General features: G+C 39.7%; 1 protein-coding gene across 1 annotated transcript; it reads left to right on the top strand.

The window, feature by feature from the left end:
* Window positions 1–3,979: 3,979 nt before the first annotated feature.
* On the top strand, window positions 3,980–11,439 carry LOC147225967 (dynein regulatory complex subunit 11). Its single transcript, XM_086161881.1, has 19 exons — window positions 3,980–3,999; window positions 5,860–6,187; window positions 6,307–6,426; window positions 6,560–6,742; window positions 6,825–6,896; window positions 7,393–7,598; window positions 7,694–7,778; window positions 7,862–7,984; window positions 8,138–8,216; window positions 8,431–8,537; window positions 8,653–8,736; window positions 8,851–8,912; window positions 9,039–9,121; window positions 9,379–9,486; window positions 9,582–9,781; window positions 10,491–10,577; window positions 10,674–10,851; window positions 10,927–11,165; window positions 11,263–11,439. Exons 1-19 carry the CDS (start codon window positions 3,989–3,991, stop codon window positions 11,371–11,373), a joined length of 2,466 nt encoding a protein of 821 aa, XP_086018007.1. The 5' UTR covers window positions 3,980–3,988; the 3' UTR covers window positions 11,374–11,439.
* Window positions 11,440–12,443: the final 1,004 nt, after the last annotated feature.

Below are 12,443 nucleotides of genomic sequence, written 5' to 3'. Positions count from 1 at the left end.
ATTGAAATTCTATTATATTTAAACTTATATTATATTACATTATATTATAATTGAAAAATAAAAGGCATATTCTATTCTATTCTATTCTATTCTATTCTATTCTATTCTATTCTATTCTATTCTATTCTACAACTCCCAACATGTCTGTTTAAAGTTGCTTATTTCATGACGCCAACTACTCTGCAACTTTTGTTTTTTATTTGTTACCTTTTTTTTATTTTCGTAGTTTTTTCAATCTGTAGTTTGTGTATATATGTATATGTATATGTATATGTATATGTATATGTATATGTATATGTATATGTATATGTATATGTATATGTACAGGACTTTCTCAGAAAATTAGAATATTGTGATAAAGTTCCTTATCTTATGTAATGCAATTACAAAAACAAAAATGTCATACATTCTGGATTCATTACAAATCAACTGAAATATTGCAAGCCTCATATTATATCAATATTGCTGATTATGGCTTACATCTTAAGAAAACTCAAAATCCTATCTCAAAATATTAGAATATCATCAAAAAGTATTTTTTGTTTTTTTAATTGCATTACAGAAGATAAAGGACTTTATCACAATATTCTAATTTTCTGAGACAGTCCTGTATGTGTGTGTGTGTGTGTGTTTGTGTGTGTGTGTATGTATATATATATATATTTATGCATATGTCTGTATGGTGTCCTTCAGTGTTGCATAAGGCACCTTAAATAAAAAGCATTATATTACTGATATTAGTAGTGTAAAAATTTGAGCAGGAATATTTAGAATATGTCATGTTTCAGAGCAATTATTAAGATTAATCATATATATGTTTTTTAGAGACATTATTTCTTTAATTACACTCAGAAACCAAACAAAATATCTCTGCAAACAAAATAAAGATGCAACTTGAAAATGTTTTTCTTCCACTGTTAGAAGATCTGGTATGTCAGTGTAATGATTTTGGGAACTTCCTATCCTCACACACCGAACCCCGATAGTGAAATGTATAATTATTGCAGCACAGACACAAAAAATGCTTCCCAACATGTTGTCTGAGCTGTGACAGAAAGAATCTGAGATATCGTGAATAAATATCTAACAGTGAAGTACCTGATTGTGCTGTCAGGAAACTGATGTTGCGAAATGGAAGTCTGAACTTCAGAAAATGAACCCATCTGCTAAGTTTGCATTAAATTGTTAAACAGTGGTCATAACCTGCCTATCAGAAGAAACCGTGAAAGATTTAGCAGACTTTGGATTGAGCCAATGACTCCCAAATTTGAAATCTTGCTAGTGTGTGCACTGAATTGCATCTTTTTTTCTCCTTCAGAGGAACAAGAGACCTGTTCTGTGCAATCAGAACAGGTGTAAAGTTTTCAACCTCAAACATGTTCAACTCCCTGGTTGACTCAACTGTTTTCCCTGCCCTGAGAAAGCTAGGGACACAAACAACCTTCAGGAAGAGATGAATTGTCACCTTATCATGGTGGACGTTTTGGTGGCCCCACCAGCGATCTCTTACCTGGTCCTAGATGAGGATGCTGGCTAAGAATGATTCAGAAGCAAGGCACCTCACCTGCATTAGAGAGACCGGTGCACCTTCCTAGAGCCAGGCTTGGGAGAGTAGCTCGCTGGTGGCTGGGTGTTCGTCACAGGATAAGTGGAGAACGATAGTAGTCCTGGGTTCAATGCACATTTTGGGGCAGCAGAGTGAGGTGGACGCCTGAGCGTACCAGCTCCTCGGCATGACAAATTGAGTGTTTGTGCATTGGAGTGCTACCTGTCTCCCAGTCAAGGTGCCAGAGCTGGTGAAAGATGTGGAGTGGTATCAGCTTGAAATAGTTGGATGATGTTTTGCGCATTAATTCGGGAACAGAGCTGACATAAATGGATTTGGCTCTCTTTTTCTGGAGTTGCTAAAGGTGAAATGTTTGAGGCGGGTGTGGGCATACTCACCAGTTTCCAGCTGAGCAGCAGTGTGCTGGAGTTTTCCCCGCTGGATGAGTCTCTTTCTGAGGATTGCATTTTTTGCGCTGAACAGTCCATAAGAGTCTCCAGGAGGTGTTGAATGGGACAGCACCCATTCACTCCATAGCTATGCTGGGAGACTTCCTATTGTTGTCTTGCTATTGGACTTCCGTGCAAGACATGGACAGCTCATAAAAAACACAATCATTGACCACTGGGTGGTTTGTGATGTACATGGTACGAGAAAACTAAAACTTGATGCCAAGTAGTGGCATAAGGAATGAAGGAGCTAAAGTGTCTTGGGGTCTTGCTCATGAATGAGGATAAATTAGAGACGCAAATCAGTGTGAAGTCAGCAGTGATACAGGCACTGCGCTGTTCTGTTGTCAAACAGAAGGAGCTGAGCTGCAAAGCAAATTCTCAATTTACCCGCTCATTTATGTTCCAAGTCTCACCTATGGACAATGAAGTATGCATCAGGGCAGAAAGAACGTGGTTCTTCCACAGACACCCAGGGAGGAGCTTGCAATATAGCAAGCTGAAAAGGAGCGAGTTGAGGTGTTCCAACCATCAGATAAAGATGCTTTCAGCTTATCTCGCACTAGAAATGTTCCAGGATGGTTAATCCGGTAGGAGACCCTGGTGTTGATACAGAACACAGTGAGGGTTTCTAAATCGTGTCTGGCCTGAGAACAGCCTCGTGCACCACTGGGGGACAGGAACAGCAACATATTGGTTGACCTTATCAGTTTGCTGCCACCAAGACCCAGCCCCGCACAGGCAGTAAGACAATGAATAAATGAATGAAAGGCATTATCTGCTACCCTTTATTCCAATAATGGGCTTTAATAATGCAGAGTTTTATACCTGCATGGCCTCAGACCTTTTTCAGCAGGTAAATGTTCATTTATTCATTCATTATCTACCGCTTATCCTGCAGTATAGTTTGTGGAGGGGGCTGGAGAGCGTAATCCAGCTGGCATTGGGCAAGAGGAGGGGATCACGCCAGGCCAGTCAGCAGTTGATCACAAGGCCCCATATAGAGGGGGGTTCAATGCCTTTTGTTTTAATGGTAAAATCGTGGAATAGGCTGTATGGAATGGTACACTACTGATGCTGCACTTGGGGAGGTCTTCATGGCATCCATTAAATAGAGTGTTGCAATGCCTACTGCACTTCATCGTTGCAACTAAGTCAACCACAATATATGAATTGACCAACTAGACTATAATTGTGAGTGCCCTACAATTAAAATAATTTGAACGCAATTTGAAAGCTTATCAAAAAATCAGTCATAAAAGTTAGCGCCTACAGAATTAATAAATGACAAAATAATTTACATGAAATTATATTATCATACACATGATGTCCAAGCAGTTATTACCCAAAAAGCTGACTGGCCTGCATTATTTCTGTAGTCAGGGTTTAGATTAAGTACAGTGCGAAAATGAATTATTAACAGAATGGCTGTGAGGTCAGTAAATAGAGAGCACAGTGTACATAATGATATCAGCTGTGTAAGCTGTGAAGTCATGTAATTATGAGTGCACATCCTGATAAGGAGGGTAGATAATGTGTGTATCAGTGCGATACTTGATATTTATGATAATAGCTTTACCTCCTGTGGTGTGGAACAGGAGCATACCTTCACAAGGGAAGTGGTGATATCATATGTGCAGAGCTATGATGTTACACTGGGAAATTACACTTAACTGTGATGTCACATTGACCCGATATAACCCACATAACAGGAAGTGACGTCACTCACTCGCTACACTGCCTCATGTCACCGTAAATAGGCCTCTAGCGAAGTACTGTCAAATAGCGAACTAATGTCAACTACCTCTACTTGTTGACTCACGAATTGAAGTTAAATCCAATACATAAACGAACTGACCAAACGTTTCACGAGATTTTATTTTGAGTTTTTTTGTGTGCATCTCTGGTATTGATAGCGGAGGTGATCGATGATTGGCCCCGACACCGGAAGTGAGTTTTCAGTGCAACTCTCGAAGCAGACCAACCTGAAGATATGTCGCAAAGGTAACTTGAAAATCCCCTGCCGCGTTTGTTTGTTGACAACTCGGGTTTGCCCTCTTTCCTAACAGAAAAAGATAGTGTAAGCGTAAAACAACACTGGATAAAGACTTTAAAAAATGCTCTCGAGAGTCATGTTCCCATGGCAACGATATAGACAAATTCGAGTATGGCTAATAAGCATATTCGATTCTCTTCATCAGTCATTCGAGACATTTTACTGCCGTGAGCAAGAAAATGGAACAGTCTTTCCTAGAAGTCACTTAAAATGCTGCTTCACAGCAGGAAGGTGCATAGTACAATTCCTGATGTGTTTGTGGCGTTCACGTGTCCTCCCTGGTTTTATTGTGACTGTAAATTGTCTGCAATAGTGAACGCGTGTACAGTATGTTTCTGTATGTTGATTGTCAGCTGATCTGTGAATGCAACCCTCAGCTGTGACCGGAACAAGTGAGACTTTTTCTCACTTGTAACCCATTTTTTGTTAATTTCTTGAAACACAAGGTCAACACAGGAATATAAGGACTCCCTCACCTTAATTATTTTTTTTTTCTGCAAAATATTTGCTGTAAGTGAATCCTTCTTAGCAATAACTCTGTTTAATTCGTTGAAAACACATTTTCCCTATTGCCCCTGAAGTTGATGTTCAAATGACTCATCATCACTGATGAGTATCATTACAATTCAAATTTTACTAGATGTGCATTGGGTTACATTTATGTGACTGCAAATTTTATTTGTTTATTAACCATAATACGCAGACATAAGTATAATGGAGAATCATGAAGATTTACAAATTCGACTGGAGGTACCTGGGGGAAAACTCTTGACCTTATAATATGTGAAAAAGCAAATGATTTGTTCTGAAATTTGAGTGTTGTGGTTTTCCAGTTGGATGAATGCCCCCTTATAAAAACAACTACGTGTTTGACACACTTGAAGACTTTGGGTCTATTAAATTACGTCTTGCAGCTGAACATGCATTGCTTTGTTATCGGCATATGCGTTTTTTGTGCCATGATCTTAATCACCTTTTTCAGATTGCAACTTCGAACATTTATATGAAAGTCTTGACCAATTAAAAAGGTCAACTATGGGGAATTAAATACACATGTAGAGGGACTTCTAGTGACAGAGTTTCAGAAATGCTTCTTAGTTGATGTAAAAACATAAATTTGTTGGCTTTTGATGGCCGTATAAGAATCTCCTATTGGAAGGACAACTCTGCAATTACCAATTTGGGTGATGAAGCAATCCTTGGGCTGCCTGAGGACCAAGAGCCAGACTAATTTAATCCCCTTGTTTCCTTCTTCTGTCTTTTTACTCTATTCTTAATTTCCCCATATCCCGCTTCTAAATGTCTGTCACATAAAAGGTTTCCCTTTTAACCTCATATGTTCTCGATTTTGCTGCTGGACAAGAACACTGAAAGTCGACGATACCGCTCAGTGGAGCCCACAAGTACAATTCATTACCTTTTACGGTGTTTGCCCCCCCCCCCCCCCACACACACACACACACACACACACACTCTCACAGAAAAACACATTTATGGGTAGAAAGAAACTTTATGAGGATAAATGACTTGTTTGTAATTTTCACAATTTCAATTAGCCAAATGTTTTAGCCACAAAATGAATTTCAGATCCAAGTCCTGTAATGTAGTATATGGTAGTACCTTATTGCATAACGGTCGGGGTCTTTAAGATCTTTCATCCTTCTTTTCATTGGATTTCTTTCACAGAGCTCATGACTGGGGCAAAGTAATATAACCTTTAACTAACAAGTGCCTGCCATTGATTACATGTGTTCATTTACTTGTGTTTTTGGCTTCTCATTTTATTTCATGTTACGTCACCGTTAAAGGACATACAACCGGATGTGGGCCGATGCCCAGTTTGAGCTGAGCCAATTACTAGCAGAGGAACTTCCTGCTGAACCTCCCCTTCCAGAAAAAGACAGAGTCGTGTTCTTCCAACGCCTGGCCACGCTCTATGTGCGCTACATACAAATCTTCAGACAACTGGAACAGGTTTATGACCAGATGGTCCATCCCCAGAAGAGACGAGTTCTTCGGTCAATTCTTGATGGCGTGATAGGTAGAATCTTAGAACTAAAGAATGAAATGGTGGAAAAAGAGTTTTCCGAATACCACTACATGGACGATGTCATTCTTGACCTAAAGCTGACACCTGTAAGTTTAAGTTTCAAAAGCAAGTGTCTGAAAGCTGTATTTTGATATGTGGGGGAAAAAATCTTTGTTCAAGAGTTAGTCTAAGGACATATATATTTTTTTGTCTTTGCTGTAACAAGGAGGACCTTGAAATCCCCATCCCTCGCTGTTTTGTTAGTGAAGGAAGCAAAGAACTTCAAAAGGAAAAGGCGATACTGACAAATATCCTCACAATGGTGGAGGTTACTGACAGCCCAGTTGTGAGTTGAAACTTTGTTCATATCTTGTGAATCATCTGTCTTGAAAGATTTGCTCATTATGAATATATGATTTCTTTTTTCACATAGAAGACAAATACATTGTCCTTTCAACCTGTTTTTATGGTCACTATAGCCTGTTATGACGAAAGCCCTAAGTCAAGAGGAGGCCATTAAGATAATTCAGATGGCTGAAAGAGCCCGTCAGGGACGTCTGAGGGCGAGGTTGAACGAAGAAAGCAGAAATATGAACAGAATGGACAGAACCAAGGACATGGGGAAAGTTGGCTTTGAGTTGGCTGCAGTCCGCATTCAAAAGGTGCTTTGTACCCGACACAATACTACGTGCCTCCGCTCGGTCATCTTTCATGCTGAAAGAGTGTGTCGGATGTGATGTCCAGGTGTGGAAGGGCTACATACAGAGGAAGAGGACAAAGGCTGCCCGTGATGAAGAGATGATTCTCCTAGGAATGGTGAGAAAAATGACCCATTTGTTGACAACTGTTGGCGTAAATACTGAGTCTTACACCGTAAACATAGATAAAGTGTGTGAACAAAGATATTGGTGTATAAAAGTATTCTGGAAGTCAAATATCATACATAATTTCAGTCATTTCATTGAATGTCTTGTCTTATGGGGATTATATAAACATTCTATATTTCTGAAAAAAAGTAGCATTTGCAAAATTGTATTGTTAGTTTTCATCGACGGTGTAAACATATAGAAGTGTGTGTGTTTATTTTAAGTATTTTGGTCTGATAATCGATGTCACAAATTCAGTATTTTATTTGAATAAAGTGCTTCCATTAGTTGCACTGGTACCGATCCTCGGTGATGAGCAATATCTGCCATTCATCAAGGATGCTGTAGATGAAAGAAAATAAAAAGATCCCTTGCACCGGTTCAGTGTGTGACAAATAGAGGTCTGTTTAACTTCAACCTTAACCTTTTGGTATCTTCCCTGTCAGGCCATGGACCCAAAATACCAGCAACTGTGTGAAGCGGAAATCATAGCTCAAGCCAGTGAAGCTGCCACGCGGGTGAAACAGGTGGAGCATGAGGAGGACTACCAGAAGGCGGTGGCCGCCATCAAAAGCCAGCTTCAAGATGTGGAGGGCCAAGACCTGAGCACGACCATGAAAGAACAAATCAGACAATGGTTTATTGAGTGCCGGTAAGAGAGTACAGAGCCAGCATTGTTGTATCAGAAGAACAATAATGAATTTACCGATTTAATCTTCTTTTCTGTGTTCATCTATTTAAAAACAGCGATACGTTAGGGACGTTCCCGGACTACCCGGCGGAAGAGGACGGAGGTTCAGCTCTCATTTTTGCAGAGAAGAACCCTCAGCAAGTAAAACACACCTCCGGACAAATATATGGCTGCTTCAGCGGGTCATTTCTGTGTTTCATCTTTTTTCATTTAAATTTTTTCAGTTAATTGAAGAATTAGCTGCAAAGGAAGAGGAAGATTCCAACAAGAAAACAAAAGAGAAGGACAAAAAGGAGGAAAAGGGCAAGAAAGACAAGGAGAAGAAAGACAAGGGAAAAGATGATGAGGCAAGGCTCATTGATGGATTAAATGGTCTTTATGGATTAAATGTAATAGCTAGAACATATTTTTTTAAGATTGAGCTGTAGAATAAGAAATTAAATGTTATTTAGCTGTACTGTTGGTGACCCAGTATACTTTAATTTTATTTTGAACCACAGGATGAGGAAGACTTGGGCCTGAAAATGCTACCATCAGCTTTTTTGTCAGACTTAGAAGTGGGTAACAAAACTTTTGTAGGTAAGCTCGATTGATGTGTTTGAGGCGGCCGAAATAAGGATACAGCACAATTCATCTCATTTACGAAGACAAATCTAGAAAACTCTTTTTTGCCATTTTTAATCAAGAAATGTATAGCTCAGCGACAGTTACTCATTCAGAATAAGGCATTAACTGTATATATTTACAGTTTATATTTAAAAAGAGATGTGTTTTTAATTTTTGTCATTCTCAGATTTTTGGCAAAACCGCAATGAGTTTAGAAATTTTAGCCAGAGGCACGATGTGGAGCTAATCAAGGAGGAAAAGAGGAAGGAGGTGGAGGAAGAGATACGAGTACAGGTGAGTCTGTGATTTGACAGTGATGAAGTCGATCCGTATTCTCAGTTTGTGGCGATCAAAATAAATACAAGGAGCTCCAGCAGATGAAGCTGATGGTCCGTTTTGCTTTCCTCAGGTTGACGAGCAGATGAGACAAGAGCTGGCTGAGTGGAAGCTAGCCGTGGACAAAGAGAAGCCCGGTAAAGCCAAAGGTGCCAAGGTACTGAAATGAAATACAAATGCATCAATCTAAAATGGGGAAATCCTTGAGTGAATCCCAAATATCAATGGTTACCCCCTAGTGTGTTCCCATGACTCCTATTTTACACTGCAGAAAAAAAAGGGGGCAAAAGCTCAAAAGAAGAAGAAAAAGGAAAAAGATCTGACAGCAGATCGGTGAGATCAGCCGCGTCCTATTCTCAATCACCCGCTGTTGCACTCAGTCGTGCCATGCTCATATATGTTAATGATGATTATAAATTGCCAGAAAACACAACTAAATGATCAATCTGTGTCTATAAGGACGCTTGAGTCTCTGTGTCAGGAGCTGGTGGAACAGGGTCTGCTGAGAAAGGCAAATGCTGTTCGGATGAAGGATTATCTGGGTAAGACTGTTTGAGTGTTGTTCATAAAGGTGGGAGGTTATTGAAGTTATTGTTGCTCAGACATTGATCTTTTGCAGATCCTTCTGAAATGCAACTGTCCAAGTATTTACAAATTGTTTAGAAGTGATATGCTGCCCTCCCCTGGTGTTTGTTTGATAGAATATTGAAAAATGTTACTAACATTTAAACTACTTTCTTTCAGATTATTCATTTACATTTTTTTTTGTGCAGAAATAAACCTTTCTTACTTTTCCTAGGTGACTTTAGCTACCTCGGCACCACACTGCGGCAAAATGACATTGAACCAATGCCATCGTTGTCAGATGTGCGACAGATCTTATCCCTGTTTGCAGTTTTACCATTAGGTATGGAAGCTTTTTATTTTACACCGAAAATAAAAAAAGGAAGAAGAAAACAATTATTTTCTCTTGATAGAAAATATCACGTATATTGTTTGAAGGTTCCCAGGTGGTCCACGAGAAGGCTCCCTTGATAAAAGCTCTTCTGCTGGTGGGGCCGGCAGGCGTAGGGAAGAAGATGCTGGTCCATGCCGTCTGCCAGGAGACAGGAGCCAACCTATTCGACCTGTCCCCTCTCAACACCACCGGGAAGTACCCTGGCAAGAGTGGTCTTTCCATGATGCTCCATATGGTCTTTAAGGTAAGACACTGCTCTAAGGATTCAGTTCAAAGTGTTTATTGTCATATGCACAGCGAGAAAGAATGACGAGGTGCTGGTACCATAGACGAGACATAGGTAGCCAAGTAAGGACATAATAGAATTGAATACATAGCAGCAGAATACAAGGAAGTCAATAAGAGATGCAGTGAAAATTTAAAATTTGCAATTTAGCATTTGCTATTAAAAGCATAAATTCTGGAGAGTGTGTGAATTGAAGGGTGAAGGGTCACTTCCTAAATTCTCTGAAGTACAGTAGTTCATGGCTATGCTAAATACTGCAACTACTCCGTCAAACTTTTAACCGTAACATGAAAACTAATCTGCAAACTTTTTTTTTTTGTGTGTGTGTGTGTGTGGGGGGTCTAACTAATGTACAATCCTCCAACACCTGTGACCTGTAGGTTTTGTTTTCAAATTCACTAAACTGAGGCCAAACGTTAATAGACATTTTCACATTTTTTTGTTTGTTAATGTGTATACCATATGAGAGAAAGTCGACATCAGCTAGAGAAATAAATAATGCAAATGTGGCAAATGATATAAACGCTGCATGGGAACAGGTTCAATCATCAGTGTAATATCTGTAGAACCTCATCACAGTTTCTGGAATTGCCTCCCCTAACCTCCCTTAATTATTTTCAATGTGACTTAATTTTGAAAGTAATGGTGGCTCTTTACTATCGCACAGGTGGCTCGACTGCTGCAGCCATCTGTGATTTGGGTGGGAGACACGGAGAAAATGTTCTACAAGAAAGTACCCAAGGATGAAAAAGACGTGTGTACAAACAATGTTGAAGTTGAACGACATTCTACAAGGTGTCTCATTTATCGCTTTAAATTGTAAAGGAATAACTTTCACATTTGCACACAGTTAGATCCGAAACGCTTGAAGAAAGACTTGCCCAAGACTCTAAAGTCGATCAAAGGGGAAGATCGCATTCTCATTATAGGAACGACCAAAGACCCATCAAGTGCAGACATCAAGGCACTGTGTAAAATGTACAGCAAAATCATCCTCATCCCAAGACCTGACTACGGCTCTCGATTCAGTAAGAAAAGACACATGGCAGAAAGATTCTTTCGATATTTCCATATACTTATCATTTACCTCCTGCGTACTTCAGTCTTGTGGAAGCAACTGATCAAAAAGCATGGAGGCGATGTGACCAGGGCCTTGGACCTTAGCTCCCTTGCAAAAGTCTCCGATGGCTATACCCCAGGTCACATGGTCCAGGTTATCCAGAATGTTGTCACCAAGCGTCGGATTCAGCAGCAGCAGCAGCGACGTTTGACTGCGGCCGAGTTTGTTGCCCCCCTAGCCAAGATTGACCCGGTGTTTCAGGATGAGGAGGAGGCTCTTAAAGTACTGTTCAACCCCTTGCTTTATGATTTGAGCACATTTTGGTAGGATTTGTTCAATTGTTAATTATATTTTACGCTTTTGTGCTTTTTGCCATCAGAGCTGGTATGCAAAGACCCCCTTGGGAAAGAAACGGCTTAAGGCTGCCTCAGGAAAGGACGATGAGCAGGCACCAGCAAAAGGCAAAGATGCAAAGAAAAAAGGGAAATAAATGAATAACATTACATGTCATGTTAAATTTAAATTTTGTCAATCGTTTTTAGAAGCTAGAATGTAAATGAGGATTAAATATAAATAAAAAGAGCTTGTTTATTATACGTTGTGTTGCTGCTTTTAATCAGGGGCTACCAGTTTGTGTAGGTGATTTTTCCAGCCACCAGAGAGCAGAAGTGGACCTCATAGTATGGAGTCCTGGAGACATGCCACAGGGTAAATGGGCTTCACTTGAAAAGCACTTTTCTTCCCTTGTGGCTCTCACAGCGTTGTCTCTGTAATCCAGTCACAAACAAACTCATGGTTTGAGGCTGCCGTGCATTGTCTGATGGGCAACACATAAATATTTTGCTTCTACTCATCGCTAATGAAGTCCAGGCATGCAGTTACTACATCCATCAGTATTCAATTTGATGCACATCACATGATCTTCCAATCCCAGACCAATATGTGTTGTGCATCAAATGGTGGTACAGTTGATTTATAGAGCAGAGGGATTCAAGCTGTATTTGTCAGACCGAAGCCAATCCAGACATTAGACACAAAAAAGGAACTATTATTGTTCCTGTCGAAAGCATCTAATGTTGTGCATTATAACCTGGCTCTGACACATTGTTATGGACCGCAGGGTGTTTACAGAAATCACCATTTGTAGAATATTTTGCGATATTAAAAACATTATTCCAGTTTTAGTATAACCACTGCCAAATCTAGCTGAGGTACCAGAGGAAATGTGACACATGTGGAATGTTTCCAAACACTGATCCAGCGGCTTAGATGGAGTGTTCAGCTGTTTTGTCAAGTTCTAAATTCACTCAGCACATCCTCACATAGCCTCGGTTCCTTTAACATGACTTTTTATTTTTAGTTTACTTGTACCATTGTGAGGATGCTACAGCCGTGAAGACGCACATTTGAGGTTTTTAATTTATCCCAAACATCATGAGTTTCCTTTGTCATTAAATTCAAAATATACAGGTGTTTAAATGCCAAAAGCTGAAACTAATTCTCCACTTTCCTCCACTTGCCAATGAAACAGAATTACCCCAAATGTTTCTCTGAGGGCAA

This window comes from Fistularia commersonii, chromosome 16 (assembly GCF_037954325.1).
Source record: "Fistularia commersonii isolate RoL2024-O1a breed Wild chromosome 16, RoL_Fcom_v1.0, whole genome shotgun sequence".
NCBI lineage: Eukaryota > Metazoa > Chordata > Actinopteri > Syngnathiformes > Fistulariidae > Fistularia > Fistularia commersonii.
The sequence above is the reverse complement of the archived record's forward strand: the minus strand, read 5'-3'. Positions and strand labels throughout refer to the sequence as shown.

What these genes read in the sequence shown, in the direction of transcription:
- LOC147225967 (XM_086161881.1), top strand. An exon ending in AGGTTACTGACAGCCCAGTT is followed by an intron (nt 6,427 to 6,559) that starts GTGAGTTGAAAC and finishes TGGTCACTATAG; the next exon opens with CCTGTTATGACGAAAGCCCT. An exon ending in AGATGATTCTCCTAGGAATG is followed by an intron (nt 6,897 to 7,392) that starts GTGAGAAAAATG and finishes CTTCCCTGTCAG; the next exon opens with GCCATGGACCCAAAATACCA.